Source organism: Canis lupus, chromosome 28, assembly GCF_048164855.1.
Source record: "Canis lupus baileyi chromosome 28, mCanLup2.hap1, whole genome shotgun sequence".
Classification (NCBI taxonomy): Eukaryota; Metazoa; Chordata; class Mammalia; order Carnivora; family Canidae; genus Canis; species Canis lupus.
The window spans coordinates 41,584,844-41,608,375 of NC_132865.1; the positions used below are offsets into that span (position 1 = coordinate 41,584,844).

Below are 23,532 nucleotides of genomic sequence, written 5' to 3' on the forward strand. Positions count from 1 at the left end.
AGATTGTCAAGGATTGTGCCTCAGATTATGCCAACATGACTGGCTCACTGCCTAGGAATTGCCAAGATGGACCAAAATGCAGATATGCTCCACTCTGTGACTTAGAAAATTCAATCCATTAATATGAAAATTGAAGTACACACAAAAAAGATGTCTCCATTACTGTTTAATTTACCTGCAAAGCTCCAGCCCATACTAGTCATCAATCCCACTTATGTTACAAAAATCCCAAAAGAGGGGGCACCTAGGTGGCTCAGTGGTTGAACGTCTGCCTTTGGCTCAGGTCATGATCCCAAGGACCTGAGATCAAGTCCCACATCAGGCTGCCCAGAGGAAGCCTACTTCTCCCTCTGCCTATGTCTGTGCCTGTTACTCACGAGTAAATAAAATCTTAAAAAAAAAAAATCCCAGAAGATGCTTTCTTAAAATATTGGGGTTTGTATTTATATATTATTATAATAAACATTTGGTTTTTTCCCTCTAACCCTTAAAAAAACAACTTTATGGCATTTTTAGGTAGAATGCATACACTTTCCCTAATTAGCATCTTGCATTAGTGTGGTACACTGGATGAACCAACACTGACACATTATCATTAACTAAAGTCTTTAGTTTACCTTGGGGTTCACTCTTTGTACTGCACACTTTATGGGTTTTGACAAATGTATAATGCATGTATCTATCATTACAGTATCATACTGCCCGACAAATGCTCTTTGCTCCACCTATTTGTCCCTCCCCTACCTCCCTACAACACCCTAAGCTCCTGGCAACCACTAATCATTTTACTGTTTGCCTTGTCCAGATAGCATATACTTGGGGGTCATATGGTATGTAGCCTTTTCAAACTGACTTCTTTGACTTAACATGTATTTATGGTTCCTCTATGTCATTTTATGGCTTGATAGCTCACTTCTTTTTATTAAGGAATAATGTTCCACTCCTGAGAAAGCATCTGTCTCTTCTTCCTCCTCCTCCTCCATCATCATCATCATCATCATCATCATCATCATCATCATCGCTATGTGCCAGACACTATCCTAATACACATTAATTTAATCCTTTTAACACCTTATAAGTACTAGTAATATCTCCATTTTACAGATAAAAGAGAACATATTTTATCTGTAAGGAAGCAGGGCAGAAATCCCAAGCCTGCAAAGATAGTAAATGATGGAAAAGACTTAACCCTTAATCACTATAATATACTGCTTCATGTAAAAGCGTCTAAACATTTTTCAGAGCCCAATCTTGTTTTATTAACTCACAGAGCTACACTGAATATATAATTATATATATGAATTAGGAGTGCTCTTTATTATTTCTCAGGAAGAGTAATCCATCTTAGTTCCTACATGTTATATCTCTTTACTTTTATTTATTCGAGTAACTATCTAATGAGTGTCTCATCACCCACATAATTGGTGACAGTAACTAGACTCATCATCTAATCTTCAATTCACATTCAGTTCTTTTGTTATATAGTATTTCTATAATAACTTCAGATATCTTAGCCAAAATTATACTTTTCAACATCAATTGTAAAAAGTAGGATATTAATTTTACAAGATTATGAAAATTCCAGAATGAAAAACACTGGGCCCACTTATAGTCATGCTGTTGTGAGAGGTCCTTGGTTAGCTACTACTTCAATCTCAACATTACACCCTCTGGGCAACACAGCAACCTGGTAAGCAACTCCAACAAGAAAACTACTCTTGAAATACTGATGGTATTTCTGCATTATGACTGCAAAATATAATGGAAGAGCAATTAGGCAAGAAAAAGAAATGAAAGCCATCCATATTGAAAAAGTGTAAAATTATCTCTATTTGCAGATGGCATGATTTTATGTACAGAAAACCCTAAATAATTTATATCAAAAATCTATCAGAGCAAATAAACAAGCTCAAAATTGAAGACACAAGACTCAATAAAGTGTATACAGAGGTAATGATTATACCTCAACCCACAGCTAACAAGATACTAAATGGTGAAAAGCTGAAAACTTTTCCTCTAAGATCAGGAACAAGACAAAACATCCACTCTCACCAGTTTTATTCAACATAGTATTGGAAGTCCTCACCACAGCAATCAGACAACAAAAAAGGAATAAAAGTTATTTGAATTGGTAAGGAAGAAATAAAACTGTCATTATTTGCAGGTGACATGATACTATCTACAGAAATCTCTAAAACTCCACCAGAACACTATTAGAACTCATCAATGATTTCGTAAAATTGCAGGATACAAAATTAATACACAGAAATCTGCTGCTTTTCTGTACAAGAACGACCTAGCAGAAGCAAGGGAAATTAAGAAACAATCCCATTTACAATCGCATCCAAAAAAAAAAAAAAAAAATACCTAGGAATAAATTTAGCCAAGGATGTGAAAGACCTGTACACTGAAAACTATAAGACATTCATGAAAGAAATTAAAGACAACATAAATCAATGGAAAGCTATACCATGCTCATGGATGGGAAGAATTATTTGTGTTAAAATGTCCATATTGACCAAAATAATCTAGAGATTTAATGCAATCCCTATCAAAATACCAAAGGTATTTTTTCACAGAATTAAAACAATTAATCCTAAAATTTGTGTGGAACCACACAAAAGAAAAACAAAAACCACAGAAAACAAACAAATAAAAACCCAAATAACCAAAGCAATCTTGAGAAAAGAGAACAAAGCTGAAGGTTTCACATTCCCAGATTTCTTTTTTTCACAGTCTTAGATTTCAAACTGTACTACAAAGCTATAATAATCAAATCAGTATGGTACTGGCACAGAAATAGATCAATGAGACAGAATAGAGAGCCCAGAAATAAACTCATGCTTATATAGTCAATTAATCTACAAGAAAGGAGGCAAGAATTTGCAATGGAGAAAGGGCAGACTCTTCAATAAATGGTGCTGAGAAAAATGGGAGAGCTACATTCAAAAGAATGAAATGGAAACATTTTCTTACAACACACACAAAAATAAATTCAAAATGGATTAAAGACTCAAATGTAAGACCTGAAACCATACAATTTCTAAAGGAAAACATAGGCAGTAAACTCTTGAACATTAGTCTTAGCAACATTTTTTACTCTGCCTCAGGCAACCATAGCAAAAATAAACAATTGGGACTACAAAAAGTTTTTGCACAGTAAAGGAAACTATCAACAATACAAAAAGGCAATCTACTGAATAGGAAAAGATATTTGCAAATGATATATCTCACAAGGGGTTAATATCCAAGATATATAAACAACTCATACAACTCAAACCCCAAAAACAAATAATCCAATTAAAAATGATCAGAGGTCCTGACCAGACATTTTTCCAAAGACATAAAAAATGGCCAACAGACACATGAAAAGGAGTTCAACACCAGGGAAATACAAATCAAAACTACAATGAGATATCACTTCACACCTGCTAAAATGGCTATCATCAAGAAGAGAGAACAAGTAGTGAGAATGTAGAGAAAAGGCAACTCTTACGCACTGTAGGTGAGAATGTTGATTGGTGTAGCAGCCACTATGGAAAACAATATGGAAGTTCCTCAAAAAATTGAAAATAGAATGACCCATGGCATCTAAGTAGCTCAGTCAGTTAAGCATCTGACTATTAATTTCAGCTCAGGTCATGATCCCAGGTTTATGAGATCAAGCCTGACATTGGGTTCCACACTGGAATTCTCTCCCTTCTTCTCCCGCTGCCCCTCCTCTCCAGCTCACACATTTCTGCTCTCTCTAAAAAAAAAAAAGTAGAACAACCCTATGATTTAGTGATTTTAATCACACTACTGGGTATTTGCCCAAATAAAACTAAAACACTAATTCAAATAAATATACACGTGTGTCAGCTATCCTCAAATTAAAAAGAAAGAAAAAGATATGCACCTCTGTTTATTGCAACATTACTTACAATTGCCAACATATGGAAGCACCCTCAGTGTCCATTAATAGATGAATGAATAAAGAAGATGTGGTATATATACACAATGGAATACTACTCAGTTATAAAAAAAAAAAGTGAAATCCTGCCACTCACAACAAGGAGGGTATTAATACTAAGTGAAATAAATCATACAAAGACAAATATCATATGATTTCATGTTTATGTGGAATCCAAAACACAAAACAAACAATAGAAACAGACTCATAAATACAGAGAACAAACTAGTGTTTTCCAGAAAGGAGAGAGTGAGAGAGATGGGTGAAATAGGTGAAGGGGATTAAGAGGTACAAATGTTGGGATCCCTGGGTGGCGCAGCAGTTTAGTGCCTGCCTTTGGCCCGGGGTGCGATCCTGGAGACCCGGGATTGAGTCCCAGGTCGGGTTCCCAGTGTATGGAGCCTGCTTCTCCCTCTGCCTGTGTCTCTGCTCCCCTCTCTCTCTCTCTCTGTGACTATCATAAATAAAAAATTTAAAAAAAAGAGGTACAAATGTCTAGTTATAAAATAAATAAGTCCTGTGGATGAAATGTACAGCACAGGGATTATAGTCAATACTTGTAATAACTTTGCATGGTGACAGATGGTAACTATGCTTATTGTGGTATTTTGTGGAGTTTTGTTTTATTTTGTTTTTAAAGATTTTATTTATTTATTCATGAGAGACACAGAGAGGCAGAGAGATAGGCAGAGGGAGAAGCAGGCTCCCTGCAGGGAGCCCGATGCCAACCCGATCTCAGGACTCCAGGATCACAACCTGAGCCAAAGGCAGACACTCAACCACTGAGCTACCCAGGTATCCCTTGGTGAGTATTTTGTTACTACATCACACACCCGAAACTAATATAGTATTACCTCAATTAAAATTAATTGAAATTTATTTTATTTATTTTAGTGGATTAAAGATTTGAACATTTTATCTGACACCATAAAATCCCTAAAAGAAAACATAGGTGGTAATCTCAACATTGTATCAGCAATGATTTTTTGTATTTGGCTCCAAAAGGTAAGACAACGAAGGCAAAACAAACAAGTGAGACATCACACTAAAAAGCCTCTGCACAGCAAAGGAACCCACAAACAAAATAAAAGGTAACCTATGGAACAGGAGAAAATATTTGCAAATCATATTATCTAGTAAGAGGTTAACATCCTAAATATATACACAATTCATACAACTCAACACCAAAAATAATAATAAAAACATCCAGCTAGAAATGGACAGAGGATCTGAATGGAAATTTTCCCAAAGAAGACATACAGATAGCCAACAGACACATGAAAAGATGCTCAATATCACTTAATTATCAAGGAAATGAAAATCAAAACCAGTATTAACACTTCATTCCTGTTAACATGATTATCATTCAGAAGACAAGAGAAAACAAGTATTGGGGAGAATGTGAAGAACAAGGAACCTTCATGAACTATTGGTGGGAATGCAAACTGGTGCAGCCACTATGAAAAACAGCATAGAGGTTCCTCAAAAGAAGTAAAAAATAGAATTACCATATGACCCAGGAATTGCACTTCTGGATATGCATTCAAAGGAAACAAAAACATGAACTCAAAAAGATACCTTCACCCCCATGCTCATTGCAGCATTATTTATAATAATCCAAGACACAGGAACAACCTAAGTACCATCAGTCAATGAATTACTAAAATGTAGGAGAAAATACATATATTCATATACATATAGTGGAATATTATTCAGCCAGAATAAGGAAATCCTGCCGTTTCCAACAACACGAATAGACTTAGAAGGTTATTTGCTAAGTGAGTTAAGTCAAAGACGTACCCTATGATCTCACTTTTTGTGGAATCAAAGAAAAAAACCCTTTATATATAGAGAACAAGTTGATGGTTTGCAGAAACAGGGTAAAGATGATTTTAAAAGTACAATTTTTTGGTTACAAAATAAATCCTGGGGATGTAACATACAATGGTGACTAAATAATACTGTATTGTATATTTGAGTGCTGCTAAAAGAGTAGATCTTGAAATTTCCCACAAGGAAAAGAGTGTTTTGTAATTACATATGGTGACAGATATTAAGTAGACTTACTGTGATCATTTCACAGTATATACATACATATACTGAATCGTTACACTGTACATCTGAAACTAATATGTAACATCAATTATATCACAATTATTAAAGATTATTGTTAGTTGATAATGGCTATGTAGGATCCATGTTATTTTCTAGAAGTATTAAGAGGTAAATGTTAGAATGTCTGTATTTTTATTTATTTTTTTTTTACTTTTTTATTTTTAGAATGTCTGTATTTTTAAAATACTTCAATATAGTTTTGAAAAAGATCAGGGTCAGTTGCAAAAACAATTGTAAAAGTATAAGTATAAATGGTCCAAGTTTCAAAAATCATGCTCCAGTGTCAAGAATTAATCTTTCCTGAACAAAAAGATGAATGGACACAGAAGCTTTAATCTCAAGAGGCCTCAAGAGTGCTTATAAGCACTCCTTCCCCTACACACAATGATAAAAATTTCTCTAATTTAAATATCAACTTTATGTGACCCCCTAATATAATTTTAGAGAAGTTTTTAGGTTTGTTATACCAATGTTCAGAATCACTATAGACAAGGGTTTAGAAGATCTGAAATTACAACAAGTTATTCCAGAGTAATCACAACTCAGGCAACATGGAATGTTGATTTTCATACTGATGTCTTTATTGCATGTGCTTCATTTTCATACCCTACATTGGAATTATTTCCTCTGTACAGTAATAAACATCTTTTGTTCTAAGCTATCTAACAAACAAGGAAGCAAAGATCAATATTTGGGAGAGAGGAATTAGACTTCAGTTAATGCCTAACAACTAACTCGTTTCATCACAGACTTGATAAGCTATTGTGGCTAACAGTGCTGGTCATTACTTGGGAATAATGTAAAGCTAATGAAAAGTAGTTAAGGGCTTAGATTCGTAGGGATATAAAATCAATCTAGTTAAGATACAAATAGGCTAGACAAAGTACACATAATTTCTCTTCAGGGGGCCGAGAGCAGAGGAAAAAATATTGCAGACACATGACCAATGTACAAAAAACAGTTGTAGCAATCATCTGAAAATTAAAAGAACAATTCCATTCACTATAGCATCAAAAATAGTAACATACATAGGTATAAAGTGCAAGACTTGTATACTGTAAGGAAAGACAACTATGAAACAATGTTGAAAGAAATTAAAGAAAATGTAGGTAGACAAAGTCATCCCATGTTTATGGATTGGAAGATTTAATATCGTTAAAATGGAAATACTTCCCAAAGCAATGTACAGTCTATGAAATCGCTACCAAAACTTCAACTTTTTTTCCCCACAAGGATGAACAAGCTGGTGTTAAAAGTCATATGGAAATGCAAAGGACCCAAAATGGCCCAATCTTGAAAAGAACAAAGGAGGATTCAAATCCTTGATTTCAAAACTTACTGCAGTGTTACAGCAATCAAGACAGTGAGGTATTGGCATTAAAGCTAGATTTACAGATTGATGGAATAGAACTGGAAGTCCAGAAATAAATCTACACATACATGGTAAACTGATTTTTGACAAGACCATTCAACAAATGGTGCCAAGATAGTTGGATATCACCATGCAAAAGAATGAATTTGGACCCCTCCTTCACAATATATTCAAAAATTAACTCAAACCAAAAACCTGTGAAAGCTAAAAAAAAATTGTAGAAGAAAACATAGATGGGACGCCTGGGTGGCTCAGCGGTTAAGCGTCTGCCTTTCACTCAGGTCGTGATCCTGGAGTTCCAGGATCGAGTCCCACATCGGGCTCCCTGCAGGCAGCCTGCTTCTCCCTCCGCCTATGTCTCTGCCTCTCTCTCTCTGTTTCTCTCATGAATAAATAAAATATTTTAAAAAATTTAAAGAAAACATAGATGTAAATCTGTTACTGTATCAGTCAAGACGAATAAATGATAAATGACTAGATAAGTTGATAGATTGATCAATAGATATAGGTAGATAGACACAACACAGAGATAGATTTATTTTAAGGAACTGGCTCAAGCAACTGTGGGGGCTGGTCAGTCTGAAATGTGTAGGACATGCTGGAAATTCAGGTAGGACTTAATGCAGAATTCATTCTCCTCCAAGAAACCTCAGTTGTTTCTCTTAAGGTCTTTGACTGGAAGAAGCCTACTCCCATTATTGATGGTGGCCCCCTTTACTTAAACTCAGCTGATTGTAGATGTTGTCTGTATCTGTCTCTACATCTATGAAATATCTTAAGAGGAACACCCGAATTAGTCACTGACAAATGGTACTATGGCCTAGCCAAGTTGACACATATAACCATCATGACAACCTTGGACTAGGCAATGATTTCTTAGATGCATCAAGTACAAGCTGTCAAAGGAAAAAAACAAAAATTGGACTGCATAAAAATTAAAAACTTTGTGCACCAAAGAATACTATCAAAAGAGTGAAAGATAATACAAAGAATGGGTTGCAAATCATGTATTGGTAAGGGTCTAGTATCCAAAATATATAAGAACTCTTACGACTCAATAACAAAACAACAAAGAACCCAATTTTAACAGGGGCAAAGGATGTGAATAGACCTTTCTTTAAAGAGAAATATTGTAAAAAAAAAAAAAAAATGTTCAGCATCATTAGTGATTAGTAAAACCCACAATGAAATACCACTGTATAGCCATTAGTATTGCTAAAAATCAAAAACAAAGAGTGTTGGCAAGGATGTAGAGAAATTAGAACCCCCATACACTGCTGGTAGGAATGTAAAACGACATAGCCACTTCTTAAAACATCCAGGCAGTTCCTCAAAATGATACAACAGAGCTACCATATGACTGGACAATTCTACTCCTAGGTGTCTACCCAAGAGAAATTAAAACATCTGTCCAGCAAACAGCTATACACAAATGTTTAAATAGTATGATAGTCAAAAAATGGAAACAGCTCAAAAGCCCATCATTCTGGAAATGTTCTGGAATAGTGGTAACAGTTGCATAATCTTGAGGATATATTTAAAAACACTGAATTGTACACTGCTAAATGATGAATTATATGGTAATTTATAGCTCAACTTAAAAAGAAATAGAAATGAAAAGCTCAGGAAATGTAGATATGATGTCACTCCCAGCTATCCTGGCCTCAGGCCTAGCACTGTCAGGGCTGGAATGGAGTGGGCCTAGTAGAGCAGCGGAAGCACCTGCATGAGGTGCATGAACCAATCATGCATAGGAGAGGACCTGAGCAGGTAGTCGGTGAGCATACTCTAACAGGGAGCATTATTGGGCAGCATTCCATACCATGTTAGCTCAGAGGTAGACTGGTTTCTTCTGTATGTCCAAACACTAAGTAGTGACTTTGAGATTTAGGTCAAAAGTCTGTATTTCAGGTGGGCCAATACTTGTGCTGGATGAACGCATCTATGAACTACACCAACAATACCAGTTCAATTTATAACTTAGGACAGAAAAAGAAGGCAAACCTGTCTGCACAGGAAATGCCAAAAACAGCAGTCACAGTAAAACTAATTTATATAGGGGGCACCTGGGTGGCTCAGTGGTAGAGCATCTGCCTTCAGCTCAGGTTGTGATCCCAGGATCCTGGGTTTGAGTCCCACATCGGGCTCCCACAGGGAGCCTGCTTCTCCCTCTACCTGTGTACCTGTGTCTCTGCCTTTCTGTGTGTCTCATGAATAAATAAAATCTTTTTTAAAAAACCTAATTTAGGGATCCCTGGGTGGTTCACCGGTTGAGCGTCTGCCTTTGGCCCAGGGCGTGGGCCTGGAGTCCCAGGATCGAGTCCCATGTCGGGCTCCCTGCATGGAGCCTGCCTCTCTGTGTCTCTCATGAATAAATAAATCTTTAAAAATAAATAAATAGGGCAGCCCCGGTGGCGCAGCGGTTTAGCGCCGCCTGCAGCCCGGGGTGTGATCCTGGAGATCCGGGATCGAGTCCCACGTCGGGCTTCCTGCATGGAGCCTGCTTCTCCCTCTGCCTGTGTCTCTGCCTCTGTCTCGCTCTCTCTGAATAAATAAATAAATAAATCTTATAAATAAATATATAAAAAATAAGATAAAACCTAATTTATATACAGCCTAGATAGGAACATTTGAAACAGAATTAGCTTTCATGATATAGCAATGTTAAATTCAGGTATCTGGGGTAGAATCACCCTACGCCCCTCCATACACACACACACAGATTTGACAGCACATCTCAAGAACAGGGCTGGTGAAGGACACCAGAGGAATTAAGAGCAGAGGGCCAGAAAAGTACGTAATAACAGAGAATTTGGAAAGACAATCAGCACACATGAGGGCTCCTAAGTGCAACTGCTCTTGCTCCTCCTCTGTACAGAATGAGAATGAGCTTACGCACCCAAAACATGGTCTACTCAATGGTGTCTATGTGCTAGATACACTTCCATTACTTTCCCCCTTTAAGACAGTGCTTATTAGACCTTTTGATACTGAAAGTGTGGTCCACCAACCAGGAGACATCACTGGCAATTTAAGAAATATTGAACCTTAGGGCCTATCCCAGACATACTGAATTTAAATCTGCATTTTAACAACACCCCCCAAAATGACATTAAAATGAGAAAAGCACTGGTCTATACCACTAATATTCTTTCCAGACTGCACACTATATGCAAATAAAACCATGATTCTGTGTGCCCTCAAAGACAGCAAGGCTTCAAGCACACACTGTAAATGACTGAAAAATCAACACGTTTGGCACTGAGGGCATCTCAGAACTTGTTTACTCCTACTTCCTTTTCATGGGTAAGGAAAGGACTCCAGAGAATATATGGGCTATCTAAAATCTAAATTATTCTTAAATGACAATGTAACCCTTAAAAATTCAGTTTACCAAAGACCAGGATAAGCAAATCAGTATGTACGTATGGTCTAATTCTCCTTAAGACATGCTATCAATCTAGTATGTGCAGCTGTTCAAGAATCTTAGAAATTCAGTCCCAAGACAGATTTTCCTGATTAATGTCCCCCAAAGGCCAACACTTCACCTCTTGGTATTTGTCACTAAATAAATTGCCTATTTACCTATCTCTAAGCCCCAGTAGACTGTAAGATGCTTTGTGACACCACTGTGTGACATCACTGTATACACATGGCTGGTGAACTGCATGGACCTAATATGCTTTTGTTGAATTAATGAATTAATATAACCAAATAAAATCAACCAAAACCAGATGATTGTTAGTGGTAAAGACAGTATTAAAAGTCAGTCTTTTAACACCTGGCAGGGGAATTAGGAGCAAATATTATTAACCTAATCCACATTTTAACTTTGACTAGATAAAAACCAATTGACTAAACAGGGCAGCCCGGGTGGCTCAGCAGTTTGGCGCTGCCTTCGGCCCAGGGCATGATCCTGGAGACCCAGAATTGAGTCCCATGTCGGGTTCCCTGCATGGAGCCTGCTTCTCCCTCTGCCTGTGTCTCTGCCTCTTTCTCTGTGTGTCTCTCATGAATAAATAAAATATTTTTTTAAAAATTGAATAAACATTTACTGAGACCTTAACCTACCTGGGAATTACATTATACAATTCCAGTAAGGCAAGATGAGTAAAAGATTTCCTTGGAGGAACCACATATTGACATTTACTACATGTAGCCTTTTTTGCAGGGGGAGGTTCTATAACTCAGGTGACTTCAATGTGATTACATTCAAGAGTGAAGATCATTAGTGAAGAGGCAGGTTTGAAATGTAATCTCCTTTTCCTTTAATCATGTTTCTCAGCATATCCATTCACTTTACGTATGTTGCATATATGAAATTTTCTATTAGAATGTAGTTGAATAGTGGGGCCTTCACACCAAGTTACGCCAAGCTTTCTTTTGCACAAGTTAATTCTTTCCAATGGAATTCATTGTAAAGACCTGCTGCTGGTGTCAAAACAATTGTGCCTATCTAAAGGTGGATCAACCAGGCCAGCCCACCCCAACCAGCTCCAGGACAAGAGGAAGGGATCCTCTGGCCAATGTCGGGGTATCAGGCATGCCAGGACTAATATCCAGAAGCCCATCTGTTACCTTCAACCGAGCAGAAATTAAATTCATCTAGAATGCACAAGTAGGTTAATGAAGCCTACATAACCTCATATAACCTCTTAAAAAATCAGCTTACACTTTCCACAGTACAGACTTGATATAAACGAATATTAACATAAGATTTAATGCTTAGATTAATAACATTTTTAAATGCTACCATTTATTGATCACTCTGTATCAGACTGTAACTAAAAACAATATTTCATGAAACCACAACTCTGGGTAAACATGGACATTACAGAAGAAAGTGAAGATTACAGAAGCTAACTGGCCCAAAGTCATAGGGCATGTGGCAAAATAGTATTCACCCCAGGATTTGCACAAGCTTCCTCTCTACTGCTGCTCTACTTCATTTCTCAATATTACTATCCTGTTCACCTTAGAACCTTATTGCTCATGGGCGCTTAGGCTCTCTAAAGTAAGGAGTGCCCTTCCTCCTAACAACATGTTTACTCATTCAATAACCAAGAATTGACCATAACTTATATTTATATATGACCTCAAAATTATCATCTATATTCTATAACTTACTAGTAGCACTCCACAAGGATTTAACACAGAGAGGTCTTAAAAACAAGTATCCCAATGTGTTTGGCAAACACAACTCAGTAAAGGTTTCATGACAAAAAGTTACATTTCTGGTAGTCATGATTCCAACAATTTTTAATCCAAATAAATAATTCTGACATTTCTTTGTAGCCAAATACACTTGTTTTCAAAAGGTGATATTTTTAATAATCTTAAAGCATCTCAATTAAGAAAACATCCAATTTTTTATTTTTCATTTCAAAAAATATACTTTGGAAGTATGTTTTAAAGTTCAAATAATTATTAAAATCCATTTATAAGTAACTTTACAACTTTTATTGTGATGATCATGACCACCATAATTAGCTACTTGAACATCAACTCTCAGCAGTTAAAGCCAAAACATCAACACGAGGCCAAGGACAACAAGCGACAGGTTGATAAAAAGATCTACAATCAGAGTTGTAAAGAAGTTAGGAAGGAAACAGGATTACAAATATTAACAGAGGAGGAACACTTTGCACGGGCAGGAAGGAATCAGAGCATACCAAGTGATTCAAGCTGGTGAAGCAACCTCCCAAGAGTATTCTTCAAATTCATGGTCAGTGTTGATGTCAAAGCAAGAGGATAGAGGGGAATCACATCCAGAGTGATGGAGAGAAGAAAATTAAAAGTGCCTGAAGGAGTTAAAAGGAAAATCCACTCAACAGAAGAGAACTGGTCACAAGAAGAGAGGTGACCATGGGTGATGGAAATGGCACAGTCGTCAAAACAGAGAGGAGTAAAACTGCATTTTACTGCTGTTTATATTCTAAACCAATAAAAGTATTTAGCACCCCTTACTACTGAGCTTGGGGATCGCATCATTTAGCTTAACTTCATTGGTTAAAATGTGTTACCCTAGAAACTAATACTATACTATATGTTAACTTAAATTTAAAATTTTATAAAAGGAAAAACTGTTACCCTAAATTAAAATGTTATCAATATATCAAGTTACCTATCATCACTAATTGTAAATAATTTTTAATTCCTATTCAGGACCACAATGGCAGCAAAGTGAGTATAACTGTACTTCTTCATAATCAAGGGTTTAAGACAATTGTGGTCTCAAAGCGGAACAAAGACTCGGGAGTTTTAGTTCTTTGCAAGATCCATCTGGCTAATAGAAAATAACAGTAATGGACTTAATAAAGACTTATATTTACACCAAAGGTCAGGTAACATAGCAATTATGTTTCTGTAGCAGTCTGTCAGAGAAAAAAGGTTAGAAAATTTGAGATCCAGCAGCACACCACAGTACAGACAGGGGAAAAAAAGCCAAAAGATACAACATCAACATTTACATTTCAAGCAGATTAAATAAAACATCCTCAATTCTAAATTATTTTATATTTTAATTACTCTGTAGTTGAATGTAATTTACTTTATAATTTTATAAAGGCCCAAGAGCATAAGTTTATACATTAGTACAGTTTTATGCATTAAACAATGTTTTAACAAAAATAATTCAAAACAGTGAGTCCACAAGTACTATTTTTCTCCTTAGAGAAGACCATACATTACTCAAGATTAAGAAATGTAGGCATTTAGGTATTTTACTTTTCTTGTGTACTCGATTATTTTCACTTGAGTATTGTAATTAGTGAAGAAAAGTCTATCACTCACTTTAAATTTGTCTATCACCCACTTTAAATTACCTGGCTTTTTAAAATTATAGCAATAGAAAGATAATTTATGATAATAATCTAGACATCTGACAATCATTACTTGGCCAACATGGCTTGAAAAGGAGTAAAACATTTTGTCAGTTATCAACTCTGAAGAAAATCTATTTTTCGTCTCCTAAAGGCTGCTAAACTACAATTCATCCCACCTTTGTATAATAAAGCAATTACAATTACCATGCTTGTTGACTGTAAGAGGAGACGTCCTTGGACCCCAAAAAATAACATTAATTATCATAACAAATTTTACTATATTTTAATATAAGGATATCCTGTTAAAATCTTACTTCACATTATATTGTAATTTCTCCAGGTTACTGTTATCTATTGTTTAAAAAAAAGAAAAGAAAAGCAATTAAACTACATGAAGAATATACTCAATTGTTAGTGCTTCCTAATAATCTTTGAACAAAGTATTTTTAAAAATTATCCAACTACTGCACTGAACAAACAACTAAACTTTTACTCTCAACTCAGTAATTTGCTTCTTTACTGAGTATAGGTCTCTCATTACTATTGAATTCTTAGTGCCAACTATTAGTCTTTCCTTTGGGAATAAAATATTAACTTCATTTTCATATTTCACTGCAAAAACTTCCAGATAAACAGCTGCTCGTTACTGAGCATGGATAAAATAAAAGAATTCACATTAAGTCTACATTTGACAGCAAATGAATCACTGTACAAACCTTACATGGTTATTTGGTCAGTTATTCATCTTAGACAAAAGGATTCCTGGAATCTGTGTTAAGAAAGTGAGATCTATCTGGCTTTGATTGTTCTTTTCTTAACGAACATGCCCAAAAACTCATGGGTCAGTCTTTCATAAACTACATGGCAAATTAACTTTTTTTGATGAGAATATCCAATCACGGATGTAAATACCACAGCAACCTCTTCACATCCACTGATTTTTTCTTTAATCACGTACTCACTCCATGTGTTCCCCAAAACTCCCTTATTCTACAAAATGATGGTTTTGATGTCATTTTCTGTATCACCAAATACCTCCAAAATTTTCTCTTCAGAAAATGCATATATCTTTTCAATGTTCCAATATACTTTTAAAATAACATTTTCAGTGTGAACTACGGTAAGATTTCCATCCACTCTTAATGTAACTTTTATAAGGCATATTATCTTTAGCATAAACGATATTTCCATACATTTCCTGCTTTTTAGTAAACACAGTACTGGGTGGGAATAAACTGCCAATACTCTTAACAATTCTCTAATACACTGCATCCATTCCTTTCTATAATGTTTCTATTTTATATACAAAATACATATACTTTCCAAAATAGTGAGAACTGAAATCTTTTTGTGAAAATAACGAAAAATTAATCAAACTGATACTGGAAATTACATTGATACTTATTGGAAAAGTAAAATCTGTGCCTTCTAGATCCTTCGCAGTAATAGACATACCATGATTCTACACAAAGTCTAAAAAATATACTTCTAAAATGAAATCAGGGTAAAACATTCCTTAAATACCTCCCAAATCCCATTATTCATTATACTAGACTTCATAATTAGTACTTATATTCTTTAAACTGCAAGTAAGAACACAGTCATGTGCTCATTAAAAGGGTTAACATAGTTTTGACCGAAGTCTGTAATCATATGATGTACCTACCAGAACCGCCCAAAGCCATACACACCAAATCTATTAAGGATAATGTACTAGTATTTTCCAGCTGTCTCCTAATTTTCAAAACAATATTAATTTCACATGTATACCAATAAAAATATAGTGTGAAACATTTAAATCAGTGAATTGGCATTAAATAATCCAGACTAATAAACCAATATAAATAAAACTAATGTACTCTCCAAGCACTTATTCAAATTGAAGTGATAAATTCTTTTAAAAGGATAATCTGAAATTAAAATTTCATCTGTATTACACCCATAGATTCCTATACCACTATCCTTACAAATGTTTATGTTCCAAAATTCTGAAAAGTAACACTTGACCCATAATGCCATCATTTAAAAATATTAGAAAAAATATGGTAAAATCAGCAATTCTGAAAACTAGTAACTAAAAGTTTTAATTAAAGCAGAACATTGACCTAGTAGGACAAGAATTTCATTTTTGTAATCTTTATTAAATTTGTTGATCATCCCCTAGGGTCGCAACTGCTAGCCTTTTAAACAAATTTCAAAGGCAATTTTACAGTTCATTTAATACCACACACACCTATAACCTTAGCCATTTTAGAAAACAAAGGAAAAACTGCTTCAAAAATGCGGTCTTAGAAATGTTACTATAAGTAAGAGCGGCTTTACATTAGCTCCTTCTATAATCAACCAGTATGTCTTAGATTGCCATGTAGATCTTGATTGTGACATGCAAAATGGATTCTGCTTTGGATACTGTCTAATTGGCATGCAGATTTCTGCAGAGATACATAGTCCCAAAAACCAAACGGAGAATAAACATCCTCAGGCCAACAATATATGCTTGGGGGGAAAAAAACCCTTCACAATAGTGGATACCGGTAAAGGAAAGAGGACAAAAGATCAAGGTAGCCAGATTCTCAGCTCACCAATATAATTTAACATTCAAATGGTTATTAGCTACAGTGTATGACAAGACACATTTCCAAAGTGGAAAAGAAATTGTTAGACTGATTTAGACCAGTAATGGTCTTATCTATGAAGTCATTGTAATTCAAATTAATCCTCAACCATTTAAAAATTTTAAGAACCTACTTTAATAAATTACACATGCACTAATTTGTGTATATGTTCTACATGTCATTTGAAAGCATTTTAAACATCTTTGAAAATTAAAAATAGCCATGTTGAAATTAGTAAATTTAGACAACTATCACTGACTTTCATGTATTACTGACCAAGAAAAAGCAGCTCAGAGCTTTAACTGTGAATGACTTGATATAAAATGTCAGGGCATCTGAGAAATTCGTCCTTGTTACCTAACCACCTTTCTATTTAATTCAATGAATTCATAAAAGAGTATTTTTAACAAAGTAGTATACCCAGTGCTTTGAAATGAAAAACTGCAACTTAAAGCCTTGAGTCATTTTGGTTAAGGCAAACATAAATGAGCTTTCAATTCGGAATTACTGAAACTGGATAAAATTAATCCCAATTAGTAAGTATAAGAAGCATAAGGGGAAGAAATGTCACAGAAACTAAAGAAGAAAAAGGTTACAAAGAAAAAAATGGAATGTGTATTTGGATAATTTGCAATTTATAATTCTATAAAATCTGCTAGAATTCAAACATTTTTTAGTATTTCTGGTAAACTCAAATTCAAAATACAATACCTGGGATTCCTCTTTCTCCAAAGAACAAATTAAACTACTTAAGTAATTTGTTCTCTGAAATACTCGGCAAATTCCAATTCACAAGAAGTATACAAAACAGGATAATAAAAGGTGTTTACAGATGAATAGCTATAATAATTCCAATTTTTGCTACCTCAGCAAGGTAGTGTACATAATACCACATCAATATAATAGAAATGGCACAGTTTCTGAGGACACATTCCACATTTTATTTACATTTTAAGACTAACTTTAATCTCAGAATCACATATCCATACACCTATTTCCTTTTTGTTGATTTCACTTAAATGCATGGTTTGTCAAACAAAGACTGTAAACAAATATTTACCATGTCTGTTACATGTAACACACAGGAACGGCTTTTAACAGAAATTCATCGACCTCCCCACAACATGTTTTTATTATAAATACAGGTATCAAAACAATCCTGAACATATTTTTGATACTACTAGTAGTCAGCACCCACACCGCTTCAAAAATTAACACAATTTGTGACAATATTCATTGTACCTGCTACTTTAGACAATTTCAACTGAAGCTCTTTCACTAAGCAAGATGGATAAAGCATGCCATTTCTGTTTTTCCTTCTTGAGATTTTTTTAACTTTTCAGAAACACACATGCTTCCACAGCATCTGACTCTTCTCTCCATGCTTTCATCTTGTAAACCTGAATTCTATTTTGAGTACTCCAGGTTTATGCTTAAATGACAGTGCCTTAACAAGAGAAAAAAATATTGTGCTGCATTTTTCCTCCTGAAACCTGAAAACATAATGGTGTACATATATTAAATATATTTCTACAAATGTCCAGGTCATGTTTACCAGCTGGAATTCTTTTACTTAATGTGTGGGTATATTCTGCATTGTAATATTTAATCAAGACATTAACATGAGTAGAAGGTTGTTGATTTAAGACAAGTTTGAGATCCACTAAAATTAATTGTTGTATGTTTGTCCTTCTGGTGGCTGTGGAAGCTTCATATTTTCTTTGGACATCATTAGACGTCTTAGCTCTTGAAGTACAACTTTAATGCTATATGAATTTTGCCATTTAGCTAACACTGGTATGCTCCGTGCATCCACCTGAAATGGAGGAAAAAAGCAAAATTAACTACAAAGTTTAAAGTACTATGGCATCAATTTATTAAACATACTTTAATAATAAATGCTTTTAAAATTCATAGCCTGGCTCTACTTTCACGAAAAAGAACATTATGAAACTACACAAAAGAAAACAATGCTATCATACTTAGGAAAAAGAGTCCTTCTGTAACAGGTATTTCCTAAAACTGTGTCTTTTATGTGTGTGTGTTTTTCTGTATCTTTTAATAAACATGTAGTGAACTTTGGACGTCAGAAATAAACATTACATTAAATAACTATACTGTAAATATATTTTCCAATTCCTTCTTGATGATATGGTCTGAAAGTTCCTCTCCATTTCCAATGCCACTACCCAGAATCTGATCAATTATCTTGAATGGGATTTAGGAAAAAGCTGTGAACCTGATCTCTGCTTTTGGATTCTTCTTACCAGTGTCGTCTTTGCACTATAATAAACTAACCTTCCATTGTAGAAGACTGACAGAATTAGACTGCAGTTCCTTCAAAGCCTTATCCCCAGGTAACTGATTATCACTTGACCTGTCTGGCAGTTCCCTGGAAAACCCCATTCACAGGGTTTTTTCTTTATCTAACCTCAAAATTTACCCACTGAGTACTACCTATTCCTCCTCCCACCCACACCCACCCAGGCATTTGTCAAAAAATAATCAGTGTCAATTGTTTGGACATCTCTGCTGCCTGGAGAGACATTACAAACAGGAAGGTGATCAAAATATTTCAGAGGAAAAATTGGGAAATTAGATGTCCACAGGGGCTTTGAAAAGTTCCACATATTCCTGGCAACCTAGAAGACCATACATATAAGGGCTCACAAAAGACTTGATAAACTCCCACTTGTGGCTGACCTTGAGAAACATATAAAAAAAATTACAACCAAGTGGAATTTACCCTAGAACTGTAAGTTTGGATCATTTTAAAAGTCAGTCGTTATAATACACCATATTAACAGAATAGAGAACAAAACCAAAATTATTTCAATAAACACAAAAGGGCATTTGATAAAAACCCAACTTTTCACGATAAAAAAAACACTTAACAAACAAGGTATAGAAGGGAACTTCTTCAGCCTGATAAGGGGCATCTATAAAAACCTACAGCTAATATCATACTCAATTATCACTGCTAGTCAACACTGTACTGGAGGCAATCAGGCAAGAAAATGAAGTAAGATGCATCAGACAAACAGATCAATCTCCCTTTGCAGATGACATGATCTTGTATATAGAAAAGCTTAAGAGCTAATAAACAGAGTAAAGCTGCAGGATACAGGATCAATTTATAAAAACCCTGTCTGTATACTTATAATAAACAATCTGAAAATAAAGTTAAGAAAACAATGCTATTTATAACTGGTTAAGAATAAAATGCATAGGTATAAATTTAATAAAAGAAGTATAGGACTGATCTAAGGAAAACTGTAAAATATCACTGAAAACTCAGATCTAAATAAATGGAAAGAGGGCAGCCTGGGTGGCTCAGTGGTTTAGCGCTGCCTTCGGCCCAGGGTGTGATCCTGGAGACCAAGGATCAAGTCCCCTGTCAGTCAGGCTCCCTGCATGGAGCCTGCTTCTCCCTCTGCCTGTGTCTTTCTGTCTCTCTCTCTCTCTCTCTGTCTCTCAGAATAAATAAATAAAATCTTTTTAAAAATTAAATAAAAGGAAAGACATCACTTTTTTTTTTTTTTTGGAAAGACATCTCCTATACATAGATTAGAAGACCCAATATTATAGTATGAAAACACTCCTTCAAAGTGGTCTACAGATTTAATAAAGTCCCTATCAAAATTTCAGTTGCCTGGCATTTTTTTTGTTTGTTTTTGTAGAAATGAACAAGGTTATCCTAAAATTCATATGGAAACAAGGAATCCAGAATAGCCAAAACAGTATGAAAAAAAACAAAGCTGGCACTGGGCTCCGGTGGACGGCAACTCTCCACAGTCTAGACTGTGAGCTCCGCTCACGCCATGCATGCGAGTGGTTATAGTCACTGCTAAGTCTGCCCTTCCTCCCATTTTCACGTCCTGAACCAATCACTCGGGAAGCAGCCCTGCTGGGTGGGGTGAGTGAGATGGGAAGCCCTAGTGCACATCTTACTCTGATTCATACAAAGCATGGGCTGCCACATTTTTTCCCTCTTCATCCAGTGGTGTGGAGTGTTTGTTGTCCCTCATTCATTGTCCACCAGCAAAAATCATGATGATGGGATGATAATTTATTAACATTTAGGAAAACTGAATAGTTTCCGAGTAGTTAAAAACCCTGCTGTGAAATGAATAACCTGCATGTTGGAGTCACTCATTTAAAACCACCACTGAAAGACAGTATGCATGCTTTAAAACACACCCACAGAACAAATAGCTTTAGTACTGACATCATGGCTCAAGGTATGTTTTTCCTGCAGAGTGAAATGACTTGGTTAATCATGGGTCCAGTAGTGTTATGTGCTTGCTACACATTTGTTTCACGAGACCAATGGCGTGTTTCCAAAATTACTTTTTCCCCAGAACACTTGAAAAAAAAAAAAAAAGGGATCCCTGGGTGGCGCAGCGGTTTAGTGCCTGCCTTTGGCCCAGGGCACGATTCTGGAGACCCGAGATCGAATCTCACGTCAGGCTCCCGGTGCATGGAGCCTGCTTCTCCCTCTGCCTGTGTCTCTGCCTCTCTCTATGTGACTATCATAAATAAATAAAAAATTAAAAAAAAAAGATCTTATTTATTTATTCATGAGAGACACACACAGAGAGAGAGGCAGAGACACAGGCAGAAGGAGAAGCAGGCTCCATCCATGCAGGGATCCTGACGTGGGACTCGATCCCGGGTCTCCAGGATCAGGCCCTGGACCAAAGGCAGGCGCTAAACCACTGAGCCATCCAGGGATCCCTTCCCCAGAACACTTCTTTGTTCGATATGGTTAACGATAATTGGCTACTTGTCTCTTCTTGCCTCCTTAAATCTGCTACCATGCTATAAGGGTCCCATGCATTTCCTTTTAAGAACCTTTCCTCTGGGGCAGCCCGGGTGGCTCGGCAGTTTAGCGCCGCCTTCAGCCCAGGGCCTGATCCTGGAGACCCAGGATCGAGTCCCACATCAGGCTCCCTGCATGGGGCCTGCTTCTCCCTCTGCCGGTGTCTCTGCCTCTCTCTCTCTCTCTGTCTCTCATGAATAAATAAATAAATAAAATCTTAAAAAAAAAAAAAAAAAAAGAACCTTTCCTCTGGCTTTTCAGAGGTCCTATGAACTAGACAACCCCTAAAGTTGATCTTCTTCTGCCCATTTTATTGGTTGAAATTCCAAGATTCTAAAGAGAGTCTATGCAGTAGGAAAACACTGTCGTGCTGTCAGTTTCCAGTGGACAAGTCACAGACTGGGAGAAAAGATTTGCCAATCATGTATGTGACAAAGGATCTAGATCTACAACATATAAAGAACTTTGAGAACTCAACAGTAAGAGAACAAACAGCCCAGTTAGAGCGTGGGCAAGAGACTTAACTTGGCACTTCACCAAAGAGGATATGTGCATGGCAAACAAGCATGTGGGAAGATGTTCAACCACCAGTGGCTTGGTTATAACTCATTTTTTATCTACGTCATTGCAGACCTAATGTATGCTCATTCACAAATGCTCATCTGATTCAATGCCTGGTAAATGGCAGGAGGAACCCCTTGGATGAATTCATATTGAGCTGATATCCAGACATTTGTTTGATGGAGGGAACGTTTAGATCATTTCCCCCTATTCCCACAAAAGTTTTCCAACAGGTAGGGAGATGTCCCTTTGTCAGCAGTGACCATTGCCTTACCAAAACACACATGCACATGAATGTCTTAACTGACTAATGTCTATACTTCCTGAGCCAGAGAGGGTGAGCTGGACTCCTGAGCCACAGCATGGATGTCTGTGCACCCCAGAGAGGGGTCCCAACTGGCAAGCTTCAGTAATGCAGGCAATAAACACTGCATTGGCAACCCAGCCATGCCAAAAAGATAAATGCCTTTTCACAAATTTTCATTCCTCTTAAATTAAGCTATTTCTATCTGACTTGAAAAATACCCCATCCTGGGATCCCTGGGTGGCACAGCGGTTTGGCGCCTGCCTTTGGCCCAGGGCGCGATCCTGGAGACCTGGGATCGAATCCCACATTGGGCTCCCGGTGCATGGAGCCTGCTTCTCCCTCTGCCTGTGTCTCTGCCTCTCTCTCTCTCTGTAACTATCATAAATAAATAAAAAAAATTTAAAAAAAAATAAATTAAAAAAAAAAAGAAAAATACCCCATCCTGCCAATGAAGTGTCCTCCTTCCCTCCTGGTATAGTCCCTTGCTATGAAAACTGGTCACTTCAGAAAAGGTGAAGCTGGCTGTCCACAGACCTCCATCGTTCTCCCTTAGGGGTACAACCATAGTAATGTGAGTGTAGTTTGCTTTTAATTTAGACAAAGCTTTTATCTGTGATTCTTTCCCCTCAAATACAGTATTGTGAATCATTTTGATGATCAATATGTAAATGTGAATAATAGAATTTATGTGTCTGGATCCAGCCTTCTGAAGTCTTTTGAGGACTCTCTTTACACATAGCAATATATAGTGCTCTAGTACCCTTTCAGCAAAGCACATGTCATCATACGTGTCTTGTGCCCATCCCGTTTGCCTCTTAAACGTCTGGTTAGCGGGGACCCAAAGATTTCAGTGAGTCAATGTACATAACTTTGTATTTAGCTATATTATTGCATACGACACGATCTGGTGCTAATGCTCTGCCCTTGGCATTCTTAGGTGATGGCTGACTCCCCTTCTCTGTCA

The 23,532-nt window shown here is 36.2% G+C and overlaps 1 protein-coding gene across 6 annotated transcripts in view; it reads right to left on the minus strand.

Moving 5' to 3' along the window:
• Positions 1-16,383: 16,383 nt before the first annotated feature.
• The window catches only part of LOC140620433 (ubiquitin-conjugating enzyme E2 variant 2), a 51,377-nt gene continuing 44,228 nt past the window's right edge, over positions 16,384-23,532 (minus strand). For 3 of the 6 annotated variants that reach the window (XR_012020233.1, XM_072804686.1, XM_072804684.1), the window contains one exon: positions 17,796-18,694. Coding sequence is in view for 4 of the 6 variants with exons in the window: in XM_072804686.1 (XP_072660787.1) it covers positions 18,548-18,694 (147 nt within the window). In the remaining 2 variants the exon portion in view is untranslated. Of the gene's footprint in view, positions 18,695-23,532 lie in introns of all 6 variants that reach the window. The other 3 variants (XM_072804685.1, XM_072804682.1, XM_072804683.1) reach the window with 2 other exon arrangements.